This window comes from Panicum virgatum, chromosome 1N, assembly GCF_016808335.1.
Source record: "Panicum virgatum strain AP13 chromosome 1N, P.virgatum_v5, whole genome shotgun sequence".
Classification (NCBI taxonomy): Eukaryota; Viridiplantae; Streptophyta; class Magnoliopsida; order Poales; family Poaceae; genus Panicum; species Panicum virgatum.
The window spans coordinates 59,642,570-59,667,009 of record NC_053145.1 but is presented as its reverse complement, the minus strand read 5'-3'; the positions used below and the strand labels follow the sequence as shown (position 1 = coordinate 59,667,009).

The 24,440-nt window shown below is 40.1% G+C and overlaps 1 protein-coding gene, 2 long non-coding RNA genes and 1 other non-coding gene across 4 annotated transcripts; 2 read left to right on the top strand and 2 right to left on the bottom strand.

Annotated features, from left to right (window-relative positions):
• Nucleotides 1–2,942: 2,942 nt before the first annotated feature.
• On the top strand, nt 2,943–11,100 carry LOC120657134. Its single transcript, XR_005668088.1, has 4 exons — nt 2,943–3,320; nt 4,015–4,091; nt 9,525–10,678; nt 10,766–11,100. It is a non-coding gene; the product is annotated as an uncharacterized LOC120657134 (long non-coding RNA).
• LOC120657133 (MADS-box transcription factor 57-like) lies at nt 8,228–19,580 on the bottom strand. Its single transcript, XM_039935393.1, has 9 exons — nt 19,425–19,580; nt 19,103–19,301; nt 13,366–13,444; nt 9,545–9,606; nt 9,158–9,257; nt 9,030–9,071; nt 8,857–8,940; nt 8,608–8,771; nt 8,228–8,515 (listed from the first exon to the last, which is right to left on the bottom strand). The coding sequence occupies exons 2-9, from the start codon at nt 19,282–19,284 to the stop codon at nt 8,500–8,502; spliced, it is 729 nt and encodes a 242-aa protein (XP_039791327.1). The 5' UTR covers nt 19,285–19,301; nt 19,425–19,580; the 3' UTR covers nt 8,228–8,499.
• LOC120657873 lies at nt 14,860–14,998 on the top strand. Its single transcript, XR_005668406.1, has one exon. It is a non-coding gene; the product is annotated as a small nucleolar RNA Z247 (small nucleolar RNA).
• Nucleotides 19,581–23,512: 3,932 nt separating the features above from the next.
• LOC120654242 lies at nt 23,513–24,212 on the bottom strand. The gene is made up of 2 exons (XR_005667034.1): nt 24,131–24,212; nt 23,513–23,885 (listed from the first exon to the last, which is right to left on the bottom strand). It is a non-coding gene; the product is annotated as an uncharacterized LOC120654242 (long non-coding RNA).
• Nucleotides 24,213–24,440: the final 228 nt, after the last annotated feature.

The following is a 24,440-nucleotide window of genomic DNA, read 5'->3' as shown; positions in this document are numbered from 1 at the left end:
TGTTTTTCCATCAAGCTCACGTATTACTCATGCCCCCTCTTCTTCATTCGTCCAGAACGCATAATCCGTTTGCAAAACTTTTAACAGGTACTAACAATATGACATACTAAAAAATTAGTCAACTGACAACAGTTGGACAGTCATTGGTATGGACTCTTTGTCATGTCTTTTTTAATTTTTTAAATTCAAAATTAGCTATTTATTAATCGTATTTGACATCTCATTGCGTTTCTTTACTCCATCATCATCACGAAATCGTCCGTCCATCCATCTTCGACATCCCTTCACGTCGGGGCAGTGCCACGACACCGGGGCACATCGCGTCGGAGGCTCCCTCTGCCAGCCTGTTGCCTGCGACCACCGTGCTGCTAGCTACCAGTAGTTGCTAGGAATTCAAGTCAACATTATCTCTTTGCAAAGAGGTATTAACAGTCCAGATTAATTTTAAAACATATGTTTTTCCATCAAGCTCACGTATTACCCATGCCCTCCTCTTCTTCAATCGTCCAGAACGCATAATCCGTTTGCAAAACTTTAACATATGTTTTTCCATCAATCTCACGTATTACCCATGCCCCCTCTTCTTCAATCGTCCAGAACGCATAATTCGTTTGCAAAACTTTTAACAGGTACTAACAATATGACATACTAAAAAATTAGTCAACTGACAATAGTTGGACAATCATAGAATAACGTAGGAATTTCTAGACCCTCTCGACGAACGTGGTGATTTGTTTTAACACTCCCTTAATAATATAATAGAATTTATACTTTTAATTTTAAATTTAGCTATTCAGCTAATATTAATTTTTATCTAGTGGTAATGCTATTTTTTAAATTTGATAATTCAGAATTTTCCTATTTAGTAATTGTATTCAACATGGACTCTTTGATTAAGCCCTAATTTCCTTATTTTTTTAATTCCGAATTAAACTATTTACTAATCGTATTCAGCATGGACTCTTTGTCATGTCTTAATTTTCCTTAATTTTTTAAATCCGAAATTAGCTATTTATTAATCATATTTGATATGAATTCTTGAGTTAGTTTGAACCGTTAGATCTTCATAAAATCCAACGGTGCAAATTCTTCTCTTTTTTAGATTAATGTGGGAATTTCTAGACCCTCTCGGCGAACGTGGTGACTTCTTTTAACACTCCTTTAATAATATAATAGATTTGTTGTCTTCATATGTCCATTGTAATATCTTCTTCATATTTTTCCCATTCATCTCCAAATATGTTAGCTAAACAATAACCTCAAACTGTCATCTAAACTATAACTTCGAATTCCCGCAGCAACGCGCGGGGTATTCAACTAGTTATAGAAAGTTGAGCGTACATATGTTTGTTGTTCTGGATCAAATTAAATACGGAAGGGCCTTCAACACATATGAGAGACACGGAGCTGGGAAACAGAATAGTGAATCTGTTGTGTTCTATATTTGATTAATCATAGGGACACAACAATAAAAATTAGTATGGGAAGAAGGAGCCAAGGGCAAACATAACCTTTTACATCTGTCTCATTAGTATGGAGAGCCACATTAGCACAAAGAACGAGTTTGATAAAAATAAAAATGAGGGACTAGATGACCGATCTGAAAGTTGATGACCATTTCGACTCTCAGGGCAAGGTTGTGATGAAGAAGTCTATTTTACCCTTGTAAAAGTACCTCGCTTGCCTGCTCACAATACTTCAGAGCTCGGACAGTGGCCTAACAGTTTTGAGCAACCATTTAAGGGTGTGTTTAGTTGGTGAAAATGTTTGGGTTTTGATACCGTAGCAGATTTCGTTGTTACTTGACAAATAATATCTAATTATGGACTAATTAAGTTTAAATGATTCACCTCGTGCTAATCAGTTAGACTGTGTAATTAGTTATTTTTTCAACTGCATTTAATACTCCATACATGTCTCCGAAGATTCGATGTGATGGGTACTGTGCAAATTTTTTGTGTGAACTAAATAGGGCCGTAATTTGTACGAGTTTTCACAAAATTTGTAGTTTCTACCAGATATGTATAGAGACAGCAAGTGTACAAAATCACAAAATAGTGCCGCACCCACCTAGTGGTTCTTACCGAAGGCCTTTTGCACGAAAACGGCTTTAGTTATCCTTGGATTCCATTTCTATAATGTTTTGGTGGATTTAATGAACTAGTTTTATGCTATATATGTTGTAGATTTTTATGGATTTAATTAAAGTTAGAAAAATATGATTTATATTGTAACCGAAATAACCAAAATATGATTTATATTGTAACCAAAATATGATTTAATTAAAGTATATTTGAGAATGGCAGCAGCATAAATCATGTAGATTTTCTTGAAACTCTTGCATTTGACGGCGACCAAAAAATGTGACGACAAGTGACAACAAAAATATCTCGAGAGGGAGGCCGTGCAGAGTGGTCAAGGACGTGTTTAGTTCCACGCGCAAAAATTTTTATGTTGGAATCTTATTAATTTGAAGTACTAAATAAAGTCTATTTATAAAACTTTTTGCACAGATGGGTTGTAAATCGCGAGACGAATCTAATGCTGCTAATTAATTCATGATTAATCAATAATTAGCGGATAGTTACTGTATCATTACTGTTGCAAATCATGGATTAAGTAGGCTCGTTAGATTCGTCTCGCGATTTACAGTCCATCCATACAAAAAGTTTTATAAATAGACTTCATTTAGTACTCCATGCATGTGTCGAAACATTCGATGTGATTTTTTTTGTGTTTACGGAGTTTATGGTGTGTGATCTGAACAGCGCCTAACCTAACAGACATCCGGCGTATCAGTGGACCACTAAGCGCAGAAAATTCGAAAACAAGGTACAAGTTCTAGAACTTTCGAGGTTCGCGGGCCACTCTGGTAATTCCGCAACTAGTTTAGTCGCAACAGGGAGAGGGGCCGCATATAAAAAGCCAGGTCCTGATTGGACCGAGTACCCCGTCCCACGCTCCACTCCCGACACCTGTTCCGTTTAAAATCCCGGGCGTCGACGTGGCCGCGTGCGCAGCCACAAACCACCGCTCCCCGCCGCAATTAACAACGCGCTAATCTGCTCCGCGCGGCCCAAATCCCCCGCTAAACCGCTCCTCCTCCCTCCGCCAAAAAGCCAATCCCCTCGCTTTTCCTATCTCCACTTGGGGGGTTGGGGTTCTAGACTCGTCGATTCGGTTTCGATCCTTCTAGACAGTTCGCCGCGCCCGGCTATAAAAGCCGGCACCTCCCGCGGCCATCGATCGGCACATCAGCACTCGCACGCAGCCCTTTGCTCAGTGGCCGGGGTTGGGGTTCGAGACTCGTCGATTCCAAGGTATGGAGAAGTTTCTAGATGCTGCTGTTATTTTTTCCCCTCGTAAGATCTCGTAGAGAGATCTCGATGCCATTTTTTGCTCAGATTTCGTCTTCTGAGCGGTGATCTTGGCGTGGCGCATGAGTGATAGATCCGGGGTGTTTCGGCTCTGTGGTGTTATGGTTATTTTCCGAGTGGATTTCATGAGTGGGTTGGTGCTTGAGAGGGATGTTCTTAGCTATGAGGAGTTCGGAGGATACTCCAGATTCGTGGTCAATTTGATAGCAAGTGATATATCAGATTCGCGTTGATTTGATGGGAGCCGAGTGTCCAATCTGGAATAGTGGAATTCTAATTGACTAGTTCCTGATGCGCTTCATTTTTCATTTGTTTTTACTCTGGGAAAGTTAGGTGCTACAGTGCACGGTCAGATTTTTTGACTCAAAAATACTTAGGCCATCTGACAATATCTGCAGCTATTGATGCAATGCTCATAATATCTTAGCTTATTTAAAGCCAATTTAAACCTCTGAAAAAACATGTTTTTCTGGTAAGCTGGTTTTGGCATTTTAAATCGTCCAGTGATTTACATTCTGTTTATTAGAAGTAGCATTGATGCTGTATTCCGTTTTCAATTCATTGTCAGCATACATTTCTCAAACAGGTAACATTGGTTGCTGCGTGTTCTGACATTTGTTTGCTTTTGCTTGGCTAGCTATTGGCGTATTGCATGTGGTGGCACCAAGCATGAGGCAGGAACTGCATTACTTGCAAGGAAGTCACAACTCACAAGTAAGATTCCAAGCTTGTAGTTCATCATGAGGCGCAATTATTTTTGCGTAGCTGGTTTCTTCAAGCTATTGTTCCAGAAACGACTCTTTGTAGCTCATACTTATTATCTAGAAGGTCGGTTCTGCAGTTCGCCTTCATGGGCCTGCAATTGACCTCTATGGGCCTTTCTCCTTCTATGCAACTGTCTTTGCAGCCCATGTTTGTACATTTTCTGATATTAAGTTACGGTGTGTCTCCCAAACTATAAGCAATGACAAATAAAATCATACATTCCATGTCCACTTGAAGTGTGCTTCAACTAGAACCCGAGAAAAACTAACCACTTGAGAAAATTTAAACTAGTAAGTACAACTTTAAGTCTTTAAGTCAAATCTGTTTTTTTTACCAAAACTAGTCATTTAGTGATGATCGACTACGCGCCCCCTTTCTTTTTACTCCCTCTGTTCACAAAAGAATGTAATTCTCACTTTTTGATATGTTATATAAAAAAGTAATAACATTCATGATACAAAATAAGTACCATTAGATTATTTATAGAATATATTCTTGTAATAAATTTATTATTTGGAGATATAAGTGCTAATACTATTTACTACAAATTTGGTCAAATTTGAACTAGTTTGACAAGCACAGATCCCATAATTGCACTAGTTTGATAACTTAGAACCAGTGTAGTCAAGAGCATCGATGTTGTAGATACTTCATTAAACATATTTTTTGTGACCAAATTTCTAAAATACGACTGCAAATATGTTAGAAGTATCTAGATTGGCCACATGAAATCTAGAACACCGTTGTTTTGTTAAATGTCTTTTTAAAAGTAACAGAAGTTAAAAGCATCAAATAAAGAAGAATGGTTGGAGTATTAACAATTCCGTTATTCAACATTGTTGATAAATTTTGGTACAACTACACATTTAATTCTTTATTGGTTCATAACTTTTTCTTGCCATAATGGCCAAAAGATCGCAATAATCCAGTTGGATATTGTTGCCGCAAAATTCGGTGGTGAATCTTGCGGAGGACGACATGCTAAGGTCTAGGAGATACGCTTATCTCTAGTGGAGGTCCTGCTCTTTAGGTTTGTAGCGTGCTAGTCAATTTGACCTACAATTGATAACGAAAAGAAATTTGAAAGAAATTTAATCAGTAACAAATAGGTGACTATTGGGTGGTGTTTCGAATAGTTCCATAAAAATTGATATCAGTCACGAATCCGGATACTCTGAAGGGATCATCGGCTATTGAGCTGAATCTCATGTGATAGCTAGAATTAAAGACAAATTCAATTATAAATAAATGCATCTAGCTTGTTAAACTCAGTTTATCATCATCATTAGTCGGATCGGATCTAAGTGTAGCAGAGATGCAGATGTTGCGGTGGTTTTGTGGGCACACAAGGGCCCTGTTCGCTGTGCTGGTGCTGGAGGCTGCTGCTGGAGTGGTGTGAGAGAAAAACACTGTTGGCTGGCTGGTGGCTGGAGGCTGCTGAAGCAGAACAGGGTGGAAGGATAGAGTTCGGAACGAAGCTATTCGGGATAGGGTCGGGGTGGCACCAATTGAGGAGAAACTTTTCCAACATCGGTTGAGATTGTTTGGACATGTCCAACGGAGGCCTACTGAGGTGTCGGTGCGTAGTGTGGTTCTAGAGCGGGTCGATAATGTAAAGAGGGGTAGAGGTAGACCTAAACTAACTTGCGATGAGTCAGTTAAGAGGGACCTTAAGTATTTGAATATCTCTAATAGATAGCTTTGGATAGAAGTGTTTGGAGACTAGCTATCAATGTGCCTGAACCATGATCTTTATTTCTTTTGGGGTTCATCTCTAGCCTATCCCAATTTGCTTGGGAAAAAAAGGTTGTGTTGTTGTTGTTGTTGTTGTATTAGTCGGATCGGATCTAACCGAGACAGCGCTAACAGCCGGGGCGATAAATTAAATGAAACTTGCCAATGAATCTAATTACGAAAGAATTTACCTTTAACTCATGACTGTGATCGGCTAACATAGTCGATTAATAAGTCGAGCCATAACAAATCAAATCATGCCAACAAATCTAACTTGATCGTATCACTTAAAGTTCAGACCAAACCGAGATAGTCTGAGATCGTATCACTTAGTAAATCTGGTAAAGACGATACTGACGAGCAAATCGGAGGTTGGATCTAACAAATGCAGCCCCGTTCATCGAAGAATACGCCGAATTCTACTATACTCCTACTCCTAGGGTTTGGTGTGATGCCGAAAAGAAGTTGTATTAATGATGTGTCTTACAGAACACACTTGAGCTAGAACTCCTAACCTAACATGACTCCAACAAACTTGACGGAAAAGAAATAACTAAGTCTACTGTATATGTTCCAAAAGAATTGGAATCTTGGATCTTCTGATGACATCGAGGCTGTACGGTTGGCTGGTTGGGAGTGGCTGATTCACTATAGCGGCTGATTTTGTGAGAGACTGTGTACTGTAGCGGCTGGTTACTGTAGCAGATAATTCCTGTAGAGACTCGATTATGTTGTGAAGTATTAGTAGATTGCCCACTTCTTCCCAAAAGCTTAAACTTTTGTGTTTAATTGATTGGTGCATGCAACTTAATATGGTATCAAAGCCAGAGGTCTCGAGTTCGAGTCTTGATAGAGGCATTTTTTAAGTCCTCCGCTCCCTTCTTTATTTTCATGTTTGCACCTTGTTCCGGCTGCATGTGAGTGGGAGTGTTGTGAAGTATTAGTGGATTGTCCACCTCTTCCCAAAAGCTTAAGCTTTTGGGTTCATCTAGTTGGTGTATGAAACCTAACATGGTATCAAATTCAGAGGTCTCGAGTTCGAGTCTTGGTAGAGGCATCTTTTTAAGTCTTCCGCTCCCTTCTTTATTTCCACATTTGCGCCTTGTTTTGGCTGCATGTGAGTGGGAGTGTTGTGAAGTATTAGTGAATTGCCCACATCAGCTTTTGGGTTCATCTAGTTGGTGCATGAAACCTAACAGATTACTCGTGGGCACACATAATGTGCCGGTACTGTAGGTACAGTGATACTGTCCAGCGAACTGAGCAGGCTGATCACCCTCCCATCTGAGTCATGGCCTGCTGCTGGGCCACCTTTGACTAATCTTTGACCATACCTTGATCGTGCTAGCATCGGGTTTGACTAGACCTCCTAGCAATCGTGGGTCGAACGTGCCAGCGTCCTCCCTGAAAATTCCCCATCGGCTCAATTCTACTTGCCAAAATTATACCTGCAAAATTTTGATGTCAACAGATATAAAATAATCTGCTGAACTAAAGAGCACGTTCAAGGCTTCAAGCAAATAGGCGCTAAGAAACTAATGATCTTGAAGCTGCAACCCTGTAAATCCTTTCAAACAGGAACAACGACCTTTGTTTCTAATGTTCATTTGCCTTCATGGGCCTGTAATTCACCGCTACGGGTCTTTCTCCTCTATGCAACTTAATGTTCAAACTATAAGCAATGAAGCGTAAAATCACACTCTTTGTATCCACTTGAACTTGAACTGTGCTTCAACTAGAATATGAGATACTTTAAACTAGTAACTACAACTTCAAGTCAAATCCACATACCTATTTGGTCTACCAAGAACTAGTCATCGAGTTATGATCGACTAACATGCCTTCCTTTCCTTTTTACTGGTGCTTTAGAATCTGCATAGTCACTGAGTACTTTCATTGTTCAAGACCAGGTTTTTAAAATTTGGCTACTAATATGTTCAGAAGTATCTAGATTGCCATTTGAAAGTGACAACACCATTTTTTGTTAAGTGTACATGTAAAGTAATGGTTAAAAGACAATAGCATCAAATAAGGAAGTGTCATGAGATGAGAGTAGTATAAAGTACTTGAGCAGCTTCATTTCATGTTGGCATAACCTTTTTTTAGGGCATGTTGGCATAACCATTGGTCGCTGTCAAGGATCCACATTTTCTTTTCAACAAGAAAAATACTCACATACATACATTGTACTTAGTCCAGTTACTCATCATTGTTGATCATCATATATGATACAATTGCACATTTGATTTTTGATTGGCACATCAATTCTTGCTTGCCATACTTGTCAAAAGATTGTAATAAGCTAGTTGCATGATCTGTTGAACTAAAGAGCATTTTCAAGCATATAGGCATTAAGAGCTAATGATTCTTCAAAGTCAACAATACAATAATCAATTGTACCATATTTATTGTTTTTTTGAAACACCTTATTAGTTGTTACAATAACCAACGTGGCATTCTCAATATGGTAGAGCATCACATACATGATTGGTCATATATGTAGTCTGTGCACAAGCCAGTTTCCACTCAGTATATTCCACAAAACACTCATTGCAACCAAAGTGCTCCGCACGTGTGAAATTGGTGGAAGGCCATGACAGTTTCCAGCTTTTGCTGCATTTTTTTAGTGCAGTTGAAGTCTGCAACATATCAAGGCATATGTTCTTCATTAGGATTCTTCATACTTCTAGGAGTAACTCAACCTTTTTCATTCTAGAAAAAAAATATTTACCCCAGTTCTGGAGCCCCTGTTTTGTGGTTCTCCCCCTCTTTTTGGTGCGATTGTATCTGTTCAAGATTAGTAGGGACATCTGCATCGTGTGCAATAGTAAAGCTGTAGGGAGTGCTAGAGCTTGTATTTGCATCAGCAACATCTCTTTGTTCACTGGCCTGGAGCTGAAATTGAAGTCATTTAGGTTAGCTGCCGACATTGCATCTTTATTTTGTTGAAGTTTTTTTTGCAGAAGATCATACGTCAAACCTTTCTATGCAGTTCCATTTTTTGTTGCGACATGATATTTACTCTTCTACAGAGTTCCATGTTTTCCTGGTGAATCATGCTACCCTGTATCACCGTCAATATAATTAGATGCAACAACTTCCATGCATAATCATTTGTTTGAAATAATAAAAGGGCAGATTGTAGTGCTTAACCTTCTTGTGTAACTCTTGAATCTCACTTTTCAAAAGATGGTCCTGTTTGATATATGTTTACTGCATATCAGATTGAAGTAAACAGAAAAAAAACAAAATGTGGAAACAAAATGGATATAGAATACAACCTTCCTCATTCTGACACCACGTAGGCTCATCTCAAGACGATTTTCTAAACTTTGGAGGTCCCTCACACCTAGGCCTGAAAGCTCCTCTCCCATTAGTTGCCTACATTAACGCAAAAGATTTTCTCACATTATCTTGGGTAGGATATTGAAACTAATCCCCCTGTAAAAATAATGGGTACACAGGTTGAAGGGAAACAGTTTGTTATATTGATAGGAGAGAGTATCAATTTCTTTTCCTGAATAGTGAATACCTAGATTTTCCCCTCAATCCTGGCTGAGAAGGTTTCATTTTTGGCTTACACAGTTCTTATAAAGTTCGGGTATGGCAGCTAAAATTTGTCTTAATTAGTGTTTTTTTTTGTTTCAGAATCAATTGGAAGATCATACTTGTGGCTTTCTTGCAAGTTGTGCAGTTGTTGCCTCAAGCTTGCTGCCTCCCTTTGCCAGAGCTACAAGTAAAATAAGAAGTATTCTCAGTTTCTGAGCTGCAAAAGTAATTTTGGAAAACAATCGAGAAATGTGTTTCATGATATATGAATGTGCTGCTAAAAGTTAATCAATACTCAGCGATACTCACTAACTGCACATGCTTTGCATTGGGGGTTAACATGCCTGCTTAATTCACATGCAAACATTTGGAACTATAATGCTGCAATTTAGTTATACAGTAGACATCTGAACATGTATGCTATGGTCTTTGTTACTGTAAATTTAATAATTGATACTGTTCCACTTCATACAATGTTAACTAAGTTTAGGAGTTTGTAGCTGATCATTATGTTGGAACAATCAGTAGAGTAACATTGTTGCCTTACAGTCACCCAACCTGATTTCAAGGTAAATTGAGTTTAGTTTATCTATTTTCCTAAAGAATGCCCTCTCTTGCATTCTCTCATGAGCATTTGTAGTTTTAGTTCTGTGACATTGTTATGTTCTCTTCTTAATATAATGATATGCAGCTCTCCTGCTTTTTCTAGGAAAAAAAGCATTAGATATTCTCATAGTGAATAGTATCATAGTTCCAACATCTATAAGGCTTGATATTGCCTAACACAACGGTGGAGCAGCTAAGTGTAAAAGGAGATACATGCCATAAAATACATTACCATGTAGCCTGTAGGTGATCATCTGGTATTTTCTTGATTATTAGAAAGGAAAAGTCATCAGGAACGGACTCTCATGCAAAGATGCTTAGCAGGTGGTCTATTAGCATCGTATATACCTAATACAGCTCTTCCAGCGACATGAATCATGATACCAGTCTCATACTAGTGTCAGTTAACATCGATTAATTGTTCTGTTGTTCCAGCATTTGCTATTTTGATGTTCTTTATCTTGTGCAAATGACATAGTTTCAGTTAATTTCTTCACAGATGTATTTTAAAGGGTGCCATCTCCTTTTGCGCCATGTTCCGTAGCAGGGATGGTTTAAACCATCACTATGCCCAGCTCTGAAGCACGAATGGAACTTCAGATTGTTAGCATATTCAGTAATCACTGTGCCCACTTCTAAACTATTGGGTTAGCGTTGAAAGCTAAAGCACCCTGTACTTGTCTTTGTTTCGGTGCACTCTTTTTCATCTGCTTTTTCTTTTTTTCTTTTACCAGGATGAACCTTGGGGGTGTCTTGGCTTTAACCTCGATTTGGGACATAGATGTGTGGCTTCGCCAGCTGACTGCTGACTGCTGTGAAGACTGTATAGCCTCTGTAACTGTTGCGGACGATGTCCATTTTTTTCCATTCATGTATTTTCTTCTATCTCATTTTGTGCGTGTTTGTTGTAAGACCGGACCGAATAAGCTGGTAGATAGCTGTCCTGTTTTTCTGTTTGTTTGTTTGCACCAGCAGGTGTCTGGCCGTATCCTAAGTTGGACAGGGGGGTATATCAGTCCCTTCGTTGACTATACTGAAAATGATAATCCCGATTTGCTGTATACGCAGACAACCCCCTTGTAGACACACTAACCTTATACTCTCTGCGATCACAAGTATAAGCTTGCATTAGCATGGATCTTGCATCATCAATCAATAATTTTATCTTGAACCAATTCCGTATTGAAAGAATTCAAACCCCTCTATTTAGGATGCATTATTAGTTTATCCCAATAAGTATGGGAAAAAGAGAAAGAAATCCGTTGGAGTTATGTTTTTGCATCAACTCTGTAGTTAGATTTGGAAATGAGATCGATTAGAAATGCTCTTAGGTTTATCTAAGAAAAAACTAACTTTAAATATCAAAGTAAATTATCCTAAATAAAGAGAGCTACAAGTCTTCTGCCTAGCAATTGGCCCCATTCATTGTAAAGTTTGAAAAACAAGGCTGACAAATCGACACACCTTTTTTTTCGTGTGTATCATACGATTACCATTTTTGCTATTATGAGGAACGAAACAGAAAAGGCTGGTTAGTGACGAATCAAATAATCAAGCCGAAGCACATGGAGCCAGTACGGAAGAATTCCTAGATGCTTATATTACCAAGTTCTCAACAATTTTCGCACGGTGGGCACCCATTGCAATCTTATGAAAGATAAGAGCACAGGCACCTAAATATAAACTAGAAACGCTTAATAGATCGCCTAAAAATCTGCTACAACATAGAAATTAAGATGTGTTTGACTTTTGGGATGATGTAGGATGGGATGGATCATCATCCTGTTTCATAGTATATTTTGAGCAATCATCCCATCTTGTCTGATTGGTAGATCAGATAGGATAAGATCACTTAAGGTATAAGCAATGGTGGAGCCAAACCCAGCACCTAGGGGTGCTCCTTCCTCTTCCTCCCTCTTCTTCTTCCTCATTTCCCCTCTCTCCTCCTCCTCCTTCATCTTTGCCTCCAATGGAGTTTCTGGTCCTTCATCTTTGCCTCCAATGGAGTTCCTAGGGTAGGGGGCTTGAGCCCCCCTTGCCCCCATGCTGGCTCCGCCCCTAGGTATGACACTGGGCTCAAAATATTCCTAATAAGGTTTGTAGTTAGTCGCTCAAATAGTATATGTGCGATGTGACTAACGTCTAAATTGTTAGAGTAACTTCAAATCACCTCTCATCCTACTCCAACTCTAAGCTTATTAGGAGAGAGACTCAATGGACACCTCGTATATATGCTCCCTAAACTTGGAAGGCTTCTCATCCGGCAGTCTCAACCTCCAAATCTAGGAGGTGCACTCCGGAACTTCGTCTAAGTGATTTCTGCAGGTTTGGAGCTCGTGTGAATTCGAAGTAGGATATAGAAATAGGATGAGAGACTGTTTTTTCGCCAGAACAAGGGGTTAAAAGTAAGAGGAGGGTTGGAGTTGCTCTTAGATATGTCAGGAGTTCATGAATAAGTTGTTAATCCTACCGTTCCCACATATCATGTCCTTGAGATTTCTTTCTACACTCCAATAGTTTGATAGGATACTTGTGTTCTTGCCCCTACTCCCTCCATCCCAAAATAATTACACATATAGAGTTTGAAATTTGTCCAAAAAAACTGCTAATTTGACCCAACTACCATAAAAGATAAGAGTATCCGGAGTCTTCTTATAAAAAAGATAAGACGGTATACTGATCCTTCTCACAAAAGATAAAAGGTATTTTTGTAATTTTACATCATGCATTGGTCTGCATGTCCAGTTTTAGAATTGCATTTACTTTGGGACGGAGGGAGTACTTTACAATGCACAGTACAGAACCAGAGAGAAGCTTTGAATGCAGCTGTTGCTTATTATTAGTTTATACTCATATATATTTCTTATTTATTGATAGTTTGTGGCAAAACCTTGATTATTTATTTGGCACATGTTCTGTTTAATTGGTTTTTTTCCTGGAGTTGTTGAAGTAAAAGCTATGCAAAACTTAGTTATATATTTCTTCTTCTAAACTCCAACCACTGGTGGTTGACACCTTTTAAGCACTACTACTAACTAATAAACTTTATTCAAACAGTACCCTCAATGTTTTCCCCCAAAATTAACAAAGGATCACAGAATCACTTTTTGGCAGTGATGCAGCACATACTTACACATACGTGAACGAATCAGAGACAAAATCATACCATATATACTAATCAGAAAAGAAACCTAAAGGACGAATAGCACCTGACCTTTGGCCAGACGGCCAGACTAACATCACATGACACATGTGCCACACCAAAGTTCTGTAGTCAGCTACTAACGATTAACAACATATATACATGTACGTACTTAATTATTTCTCACCGTACCATAAGTTCTGAAGTTGCATTGTTCACGCCAAGCTGCTCCTCTTTTGCCTTCCCGTACCGGTCTATCACAGCTTTCATGCTAGCAATGTAGAGTGAAACAAAACGGTCCAGTTAGTTATTTTATATGTTTAATGTTTGGACTTCGAAGTAGATGTTACATGTACAAGATAGCCCTATCAGAATGTGCTTTTCAAGATAAAAGTATGTGTACCTGACCTTTGTATTAAAGTCATTTTATACGTTTCCTAATTAACATAGACGCCCCTCAAAAAATAATTAACACAGACGTTGTAGTAATTCTTCATATACAATTACTGTTAGGATTCAAGCTAGATTGCATGGTGCACAATTAGCTATTCAGATTTTAAATATCAACAGCGATGATGTAATGTTGTAGTTTTAGCTTGGATTATTTCTCTAATAGAAGGAGCATTACTTTAGTCTTGCACACCAATTTATTTTGCTTTGATGCTTCATTGTTTGGATGGAAGTGTGTATGCTGAGTTATTTCCACAGAAGAAAAAAACAAAACCTTTCATTTCATGATATAAGGTTATCAGACTCACTAGGATAGAACTCTTTCTATTAATGTACATGAAGAGGAAATGTTGAAATAACGCCTTGTGTTAAGATAACAAAATACCAAGACCAGAAATTTTTTCCCACATGGATCTTGTAATATGTTATATAAAGATCATTTATTAGTGCTATCTTTCACAAAAAATAATTGAGATCATATCATTGTTAGATAATGTAATCTGTTAGGACTCTCAGAGATATGATCGGCCTTTACTAAGTTGCAGTTGTTGTAGTCTTGTTGTAATAGATCTCTTGTAAATTAGTTTGGCCGATCTAATCTCTAGAGCTCTATATATTGTAACTCTCCTGTGCATTGCACGTTAAGTTAACATGCATACGCTAGCACCCTGAGTTTAGGGGCAGCACTTCTCCCACGCTTGCGCCTCTGATTTCTTTCATGGTAATCAGAGCCTAGATTGCATCTAGCTTTCTTCCATGGCGTCTAGCTCCAATGTTGCCAATCCTCTGTTCGGTGTCCAGATCACAGAGAAGCTGAACAAGGCCAACTACGCGCTATGGCAGGCGCAGGTGCTCACCACGATCCGTGGTGCACGCTTGGAAGGCTATATCACCGGCAAGACCGGCTCTCCCGAGGCCGAGGTTGATGAAAAAGGTCCCGACGGCAAGACCGTCAAGGTACCAAATCCTGCCTATGAGGAGTGGTTTGCTCGAGACCAACAGGTTCTTGGGTTCCTCTTCATGTCCATCACGAAGGACGTCCTCTCCCAGATCGCTGCTGCGAAGACGGCGGCACAAGCATGGAGCGCGGTGGAAAACATGTTCACCGCACAAACACGCGCTCGTTCAATGAATGTGCGCTTTGCGCTGACAACCACCAAGAAGGGCTCCATGACCATTGCTGAATATTTCGGGAAGATCAAGTCCCTCAGCGATGAGATGGCGGCTGCAGGCAAGCCGCTTGATGAAGAAGAAATTGTCGCCAACATTCTCAACGGATTGGACTCTGAATACAATCCCGTGGTGTCTGCTCTAGTCACTAGATTGGAGCCGATCTCAGTAGCTGAAGCATATGCACAACTTCTCAGCTTTGAGACTCGATTGGAAATTCAAGATGGATCAGGCTCCTCTGCAAACAACATGAATAGAGGAGGCCATGGCGCTCAAGGTTCAAGTCGTGGCCGTGGTAACTCAGGTAATCGCGGTCGTGGCTATGGACGAGGATGTGGAAACTCCAACAATCAGCAGCGTTCCAATCAGCGTTCATAGGGAGGCAACTCCAACAACAGTCGGCCTCTCCATCAGGTATGCTTCAAAAAGGGACATCTTGCTACTGACTGTTGGCATCGTTTTGATGAGAATTATGTACCAGATGAGCGCCTGGTTGCTGCGGCCACCAACACATACACAGTTGGCACCAACTGGTATACAAATTCGGGAGCTACTGATCATGTAACTAGTGATCTTGAGAAGCTCTCAATTCGCGAGAAGTACAAAGGAAATGATCAGATAAACACGGCAAGTGGTTCAGGTTTGGAGATTAGTCATATTGGTCATGCTATTGTTCCAACTCATACTCGCAATTTACATCTAAACAATATCCTTCATGTTCCAACAGCTGCTAAAAATCTTGTCTCTGTTCATCGCCTAGCTAAAGATAATTAAGCTTTTCTTGAATTTCATCCTGATTATTTTTTGATCAAGGATCTGCCCACGAAGAACACGATTCTTAGAGGAAGATGCCACAAAGGACTTTATCCTCTCCCTTCAGCACCCCTCAACAAAGCAAGCTTTTGGAGCTGTCAAGCCCTCCTTCGATCGATGGCATAGTCGCCTAGGCCATCCATCTTTTCCTATTGTTAGTCGGATTGTTAATAGCAATAGTTTACCTTGCTCTAGTGAGTCAAATAAAGAGTCAGTCTGTGATGGATGTCAAAAGGCTAAAAGTCATCAGTTACCTTACTCCAAATCTCTCAATCGTTCCAGTCATCCTTTGGAGCTTATTTATTCTGATGTGTGGGGTCCCGCTCTCACCTCGGTTGGGGGGAGAAAATATTATGTCAGTTTTATAGATGATTTCAGTAAATTCACATGGATTTACCTCCTTAAGTTCAAATCTGAAGTTTTCCAAAAATTCCATGAATTTCAAAATATGGTTGAGAGATTATTTGATCGAAAAATTATTGCAATGCAGATAGACTGGGGTGGAGAATATCATAAGCTTCAGTCTTTCTTTGATCGAGTTGGGATCTCGCATCGAGTTTCATGTCCTCATACTCATCAGCAAAATGGCTCAGCTGAGCGTAAGCATCGCCATATTGTAGAGGTGGGCCTAGCCCTTCTTGCTCATGCTTCCATGCCACTAAAATTCTGGGATGAAGCCTTTCTAGCTGCCACATATCTCATCAATCGAGTTCCTAGCAAAGTTATTAATTTTGAAAGTCCCTTGGAGCGTCTTTTCAAACAAAAACCAGATTACACGTCCCTTCGAGTTTTTGGGTGTGCTTGTTGGCCGAATCTGCGACCTTACAATAAACACAAACTCGAGTTCAGATCAAAACGATGTGCCTTCCTTTGGTACAGTAATCTCCATAAAGGCTTCAAGTGCCTTGACGTAGCTACGGGACGTGTGTATGTTTCTAGGGATGTGATTTTTGACGAAACAATTTTTCCTTTCTCTACACTTCATCCAAATGCAGGAGCTTGCCTTCAGTCCGAGATAACCCTCCTCCCCTCCCATCTTTTCTCTCCTACTGTTGGGATGGAACATATAGCTGACCATGTGACTAACCCTCCTAATTATGCTGATGATTTGTGTGAAAATCCTGATGAAAACAGCAGTCCCGGAGCATCAGAAACTGGCGCAGATGATCACCACAGCGTCGACACGGAGCACCAAGATGATCCGACTCTGTTAGCAGGAGGTGACTCCAGCATTGATCACAGTATTCCTTCGCCCCGGGATCCAGGACTGCCGGCCGCAGACCTGTGGTGTCAATTCCCGCCTACCACGTCGTCAGCAGCTCTACGTTCGCAGCAATCTGCTCCCTCCAGGCCTGGCGAGGTTGCGATTGAGGGGGAGCAGCGTATGCAGGAGGACACGCGGGGCACCTCAATGTCTGTACCAGAATCAATGTTTTCACTAGACGAGGGACCTTCTGCTCCAGCAGCATGCACACGTCCTAGAACAAGGCTGCAAAGCGGGATTCGCAAAGAAAAGGTATATACTGATGGTACTATTAAATATGGGTTCCTTACTTCTTCTGGTGAACCGCAAAATTTAGAAGAAGCCATGCATGATAGGAATTGGAAAGCAGCTATGTATTCTGAATATTTGGCGCTAATGAAGAATAAGACTTGGCATCTAGTTCCACCAAAGAAAGGCATAAATATAATTGATTGTAAATGGGTATATAAAGTCAAAAGAAAATCAGATGGTAGTCTTGACAGATACAAGGCTAGGTTGGTCGCCAAAGGTTTTAAACAAAGGTATGGAATAGATTATGAAGATACCTTTAGTCATGTCGTTAAAGCAACTACCATTAGAATTATCTTGTCAATTGCTATTTCTCGAGGGTGGAGTTTACGACAGCTAGATGTGCAAAATGATTTTCTCCATGGTTTTCTAGAAGAAGAAGTCTACATGAGGCAGCCTCCAGGATTTGAGAGTCAGTCTCTTCCTAATTATATTTGCAAGTTAGACAAAGCTTTGTATGGCTTAAAGCAGGCACCAAGGGCTTGGTATTCACGGTTGAGTACCAAATTATATGAGCTTGGTTTCAAATCTTCAAAGGCCGACACGTCTTTGTTCTACTACAACAAGGGGACAGTTACGATGTTCATACTTATTTATGTTGATGATATTATTGTTGCTAGCTCTACACGGGATGCAACATCAGCACTGCTACAAGATTTGAATAAAGAATTTGCCTTGAAGGACCTTGTTGATCTGAATTATTTCCTTGGAATTGAGGTAAACAAGGTAAATAATGGTATCTTGCTAACTCAGGAGAAATATGCAAATGATGTTTTGAGACGTGTTGGCATGTTGAATTGTAAACCGGTGAATACGCCACTATCTACTTCTGAAAAATTATCTGCATATCAAGGTTCTCCACTTGGTCCGAGTGATGCTACAAATTATAGAAGTGTTGTTAGAGCATTGCAATATTTGACACTAACTAGACCCGATATTTCTTATTCAGTGAACAAAGTTTGTCAATATTTGCATGCGCCAACTACTCTTCATTGGGCAGCACAACTAAGGCACACAACTAAGGCTACAAATTGTAAAACGGATTCTGAGGTATCTAAGGCACACAACTAAGCTTGGGCTTAAGATTTGCAAGTCGTCATCACTACTCATTACTGCCTTCTCAGATGCTGATTGGGCCGGCTGCTTGGGTGATCGGCGCTCAACAGGCGGTTTTGCTATTTTCTTGGGAGCGAATTTGGTGTCTTGGAGTGCACGCAAACAAACGACAGTGTCGCGATCAAGTACTGAAGCTGAGTACAAAGCAGTAGCAAATACTACAGCAGAAGTGATGTGGATACAAACACTGTTATATGAATTGGGCATTCAGACACCGCAAGCAGCAAAACTATGGTGTGACAATATTGGAGCTAAGTATCTTTCTGCTAATCCTGTTTTTCATGCGCGGATAAAACATATAGAAGTTGATTATCACTTTATGCGTGAAAGAGTAGCAAGAAGATTACTTGAGATTGAATATATTTCTACAAAGGACCAAGTGGCTGATGGGTTTACAAAACCTCTCACAGTTCGGCAGATGGAAATTTTCAAGAACAATCTCAACCTAGAAAGGTCAGATTGAGGGGGAGTGTTAGATAATGTAATCTGTTAGGACTCTCAGAGATATGATCGGCCTTTACTTAGTTGCAGTTGTTGTAGTCTTGTTGTAACAGATCTCTTGTATTGGCCGATCTAATCTCTAGAGCTCTATATATTGTAACTCTCCTGTGCATTGCACGTTAAGTTAACACGCATACGCTAGCACCCTGAGTTTAGGGGCAGCGCTTCTCCCACGCTCGCGCCTTTGATTTCTTTCAATCATTAGTTCTAATTTATTCACACATCTAGGAGTTAGCTAGCTACGATAGCCATTAAAGGGGTGTACATATATAGCAAATTAGACAGATCAGTTGAAAGCAAGCTAAACTCTGAAACGACGGATCCTACTTGGTGCTGGAGAACTCGTAGAGTCTGCTGGTGCTGGAGAAGATGATGAGGCCGACCTCCGCATCGCAGAGGATGGAGAGCTCCTTGGCCTTCTTCAGCAGCCCGTTCCTCCTCTTGGAGAAGGTGACCTGCCGGCTCGTCGAGTTGTCTATCCGCCTGATCACAATCTTCCCCCTCCCCATCTTCGTCTCTTTCAGATCTAATAATAATCGGAACAGAGATCAACACCAACAAGCTATCTAGCTAGAAGAAGAAGAAGAAGAAGAAGAAGAAGAAGAAGAAGAAGAAGAAGAAGAAGAAGAAGAAGAAGAAGAAGAAGAACCTATAGGACGATTGATCTGGTGGTGGGAGCGAGAAACGGAAGCTGGCTTAAAGCAGGTGGTGTCAGCTGGTATACCTGAGGGAGGAAAGGAAAGGACGACAAGGCGAGGTGTCGATTAGGTTTTTATGCAGAAGAATTTGATGCAAGTGGGAAAGTGGCGGCTCTCAACTAGCAGCGCTTCTCTACTTAGCTTCTCGTTCAGGCTAACCAGCTGTGCTTAGGCACTCAATTAGCCATGATGTACTCCAGCTCCTGTATATAATATAATTATATGTTTCTATATACACATAAACCATGCTATTTTATTGCTGGCACAAATGGAAACCCTCCAGGTGATCGATGACACCATTGGCTCTCCTTAACAATGTGTCAAGCCGGCCAAGCCTCTTTGTTGATCATTGTGAGCGTGGTCATGACCCCTGTCTCTCTCAAATGTGGTTGGTGCTTATTAGCTAGCTTGTTTGCTGCAGCAATACATGTAGCATCAGAGATGCATCTCGTCCTTTGGCGCTCTGAGAGGGCTCATTTGGTTCTGATTAACATATGGGCGATGTCGACATCCCATTATCAGAGCCTACCTCGTACAATGACATTAACATCTACATCACTTCCATTCTCTTAAAAGGTCGTGCTCCCTTTTATGTTTGTCCTATGATAGTAGTACCCTAATTGTACGCCCATCAATGGCATCCGGTTTTGTTCCCATTTGTAAATGGTTAAGGGCTGGTCTTTGGGTGTTAGGAAAAAATAGTTAAGGAGGTAAAGAGGTAACAACATCTCAGATATATAAGTAATAAACATATTTCTCTTGTCCCATTGTATTACACTGTTTTATACTTTTATTCTTCGTTCGTGCTTGCGAAAGGGAGTTTTGAGTGAACAGAAACAATTAATCATGGTGAATGATCCTTCACACCTCGGCTAACAAGTCCGGTTCATCAGCCAATTCCTGATTTATTACCCTTTTCTCATTTAGCTATTTTCATGAACTAGTTCTTCTGGTTTTGAATAAAGGTGACAGATCCTGTGGGCGAACCCGGTATCGAGCCTAGGTGGACTATGTACACCCTACATCGTCTTTAGACCACCGACAAACCATATCGGTGGTTTTCGTGCTCCTTTTGATCGTGAGGACGATCATGAGCCTTAATGTATTGTATCTCAAATTGTATTTCTTTATGTTCCTTTCCAGATAGAACTGCACCACCTTCTTCACAATACAAAAATAAAAAGGAGTTGCATCCCATCCATCCCATATTACAGCCATTCCAGAAGAATCCATTTCCAACATGGGGACGAACTAGAGGATAAGGACTAACCCCAAACTGACATTATTTTACATAGGAAATGATGTGTGGACCTTCTATTTTCGAATAACATCTTTTGTGGGCCCAAAATCAATACCGAAGTCATGTCTAGTTAATCTAAGTGTACATGGGGTCTATTGTCCAACTGCCAATGTACAAACAATGAAACAAATGACCATTTCAAAGGTGTTGATGCGATTTAAGAGAATACTATTTTTAGAATCAAAAGGTCCTAGAATACAAAAGAGTGAGACACACACTGGTTCTTCTTCGTATAGTCAAATTTCAGCAATGGCCGATGCTGCTTATAGTACATTTATTTGTTCAGCAACTGGGGCATGTTAGCTGCATCATGGTGACCACGCAGGAGAGATCTCGAAGGAGATTATCCTCGTCGTCGTGCTCCGGAGCTGCGTCCGGTTGGTCGCGCAGACCCGAGGTACCATGGCCAAATGGACCAACGGAGCTTCAGTTTCCTTCCCGCTGATCGATCACGGATCAGCAAAGGGGGCCTTCCAAGTTCCGAGGTTCAAACCACTTCGAGGAAAGCAAAGGTTCATGCATGGCTGTGCCTGTGCGCGCGATCCCTTCCGGGTTGGGAAAAGTGGCCCTGCATTTTCCGGTACGAAAGTGGCCGGACAAGTGTCAATCATTGCCGTATGATGAGACAACACCTGTCGAGAAAGGTATCGGGAAGCACAGCGAGCCAACCGCAAACCAGGCGCGCAGCTGCGTGGAGGTTACTTTATTTATTCAATTTTTTTATACTACTGATCTGGTTCTGATTTCACTGCATTGGCTCCCTTCAAAAGTAGTACTATGCTCATTTTGCTTAAAAGTAGTATGCTCATGTTGCTTCAAAAGTTTCTATGGTTTTAGCTGTTTCACGAGTAGTGCTTCTCTATGTTTTATGTAATCACAACTTTGTAAGCTTTGAACCTTCTTTCCTCCTAATATGATATGGCAGTGCTCCTGCCCTACTTTTCAAAAAAAATGTTGCTTCAAAAGTAGTATATAGTTAGGGCATTTCTTTTCCCACGTACTCGATGGGTCAAATTTGCAAAGCACACGAAAATTTTGCAAAGCCGCACGCGAAGAAAGTATGCTTTAGTTATCAAATTAGCCCTCTAAAGTTTAACCTTACTTGTTTGGATCCGTAGCCTAATCATTGGCTCTACCTTCCATGCATGGAGGTTGAGGAAAAATAATTTTTTTTATGGAACCCACGAAGAAATAGCTCAAATAAGCATCTCTTGGAGGGGCTAATGTTTTGAAGAGGCTAATTCACTTTAGAACCAAATAGGTCCAACCTGTTTGGATCCTTTAGGGCTATAAAAGAGGCCAAAAGTGGAGGGGCTAATTTTTAGTCCCTGGATCAGGCTAATAATAAGATATGTGTAGTACAATAGATTGGCTAAAAATGGACAATAATACTGTGTCTAGGAAAAATAAACATTGCCAACGTCATACTGTACGATTTATGCTGGTTGCTTTTGCTTATGTCCATAAGTCCATTAGTCACTTCGCTTATTGGATTTGGACCGTAGACTACATTTAATTTATTGGTGTGGAGAAGACCGGTCATCATGCTCACACTAAGAAAAAGATAGGATAGAATAGAGTGAATTATCCTTATGCACGTTGCAGTACGTGATGAAGCAAGATAACCCTGGATCATAATAGGGAAACTATAAAACCCCACATGCAAAGCTAGGAATTTTCAAATACCCACACTCACCTATATCTTAATTCCTCCCCCTTTTTTGATGAAACAGGAGGTCTGATCCACCTACTAATTATATAAATATTAAAAGCAAGAAACAGTACATCTTTGCAGCAAAGCCTCAAGAGACAAATAAAGAAACGAAAATTTTTCTGAGAGATTACACAAGGACTTCTAGCCATTTTAATGTTTGGAGTCTTACTTTTGCTTTTAGGATAACCAACACAAATTCATTCCTGAAGCGTCAAAGGTAGGCAACCGAAGTGGGTTGGATTCCTTTCCATTTAATACCTATATGTTTTATATATGCCATTTGTGCTGATTGATGAACCGAGATGTAGCTGTTTACAATTTTGCATAAGAGCAACTTCAAGAGAGTAGCTATCATCCTAGCTAAATTTAGAGTTTTTCCAATCCTATAAAAAATAGAGAGCATAATAAATGGTGGGAAACACTACTGGAAATGATGATTTCCCTGTGGGTGAAAAACCGACAGAAAAATTAAAAAAACTCATAGAAAAATTGTTTCTGTCGGTTCACCGATAGGAAAATACCGACAGGGCTAGCTTGACAGGGAAATAAAAAATGCATGTCGGACCACCGACAGAAATATTGTTTTTGTCGGTACAGACCCGACAGAAAAATACATTTTGACAAGTTTGGGTTCTGTACTCCTGGCATACGAAGCCGACAAGAAAATCTGATTTTACCGACAGAGGAAAGCATTATTCTGTCAGAAACATATTCTGTCCACCTTACTGACAGAACAATGCATGCTATACTCAGGAAAACGAGAATTTTTCTGTGAGGAGTAAATTTTCCCGTCAGTATCTTACCAACAGCAAAATTGTTCACGAACCAAATCAGATTGATTTAGATACAAATTTCAAACCATATCCATTCTTAGAATCAAATTCTAGGGCAAGCATATATATATATATATATATATATATATATATATATATATAAGAGAGAGAGAGATTCCATCATCATACAAACATCTGTTCCAAATGTCATCCATAAAGGTTACTCCTACCAACATTTAACTAGCATAACACTGAACTAGCACAGCTTTAGATCAGTAGCACAGCTATAGATCAGTAAACTGGGTCATACTACTAGACTCCTACCAACCTAATAAGGAGCCCACAAAAGTATCGCCATAAATTTCTAGCACAACGTAGCTAGAGATGGCTAGATGGAGTCATACTATCATTATCCTAGTTAATAGGGACAACTCTACAAAAGATGAAGTTGTCATCTCTACAAAAGTAAACAAGCTGCACCATCACAGATGCATTGTTTCTGCTCTGCTGGGTGCTGGCTTCAATATTGCTGTCAATGTGTTCCGCCGAGATCCTCAGCATCATGGCCATCATCATCAATGCTATTGTTAGTGGACTCCGAGCCAACATGAGATGATCCAGTTGTCTGCATGTGGATAAGATAGATAAGCTACTGCATGCTGAATATATGCAAATAACAATTTATTTTATCATGATTACTATGAAAGAGTTCTCCAAAAATCATGAAATGGCATGCACATAGTTTCACAACTGTAACAATATTTCTTGCAAAATATGCAGCACTGGAATAAATATGCAGCTAATATTTTCAACCTGTATGGAGAGATGTATCCTTGAGGTAGAATGCAAGAAAGTGATATAAATACTCACAATTGCTTGGGTAGCTGACAGGCGTTGCAATGCATCCTCTGGAATTTCCTTTCCTAATTCCCGATACAGTCCCTGCAGGCATAGCACAAGAACATATAGTGTGGATAAAAATCAGTAGTAGAAAATTAAATAGGGCTTCATATATATGTACCAATGTCAACTCTGTAGTGCTGCAATGCATTATCCTTCTCATGGTTTGCTTGCTGTAACATTGCATTTGCACGACGGAGGCGCGCCATTTCTCGGGCCATGCTTTGCAAGGACACTGGATTTGATGGCCGCAAACCCCTCTCCCTTGTAGCAGCCCTCA

Bases quoted from the DNA above. Each gene is read 5' to 3' on its own strand.
- LOC120657133 (XM_039935393.1), bottom strand. From the start codon at position 19,284: ATGGGGAGGGGGAAGATTGTGATCAGGCGGATAGACAACTCGACGAGC. The intron at 9,258-9,544 runs GTATGATCTTCC...GCGTTAATGTAG, and splicing joins AACTTGCAAGAAAGCCACAA to GCAACTAATGGGAGAGGAGC. The intron at 8,772-8,856 runs GTTTGACGTATG...CTTCAATTTCAG, and splicing joins AAATGGAACTGCATAGAAAG to CTCCAGGCCAGTGAACAAAG.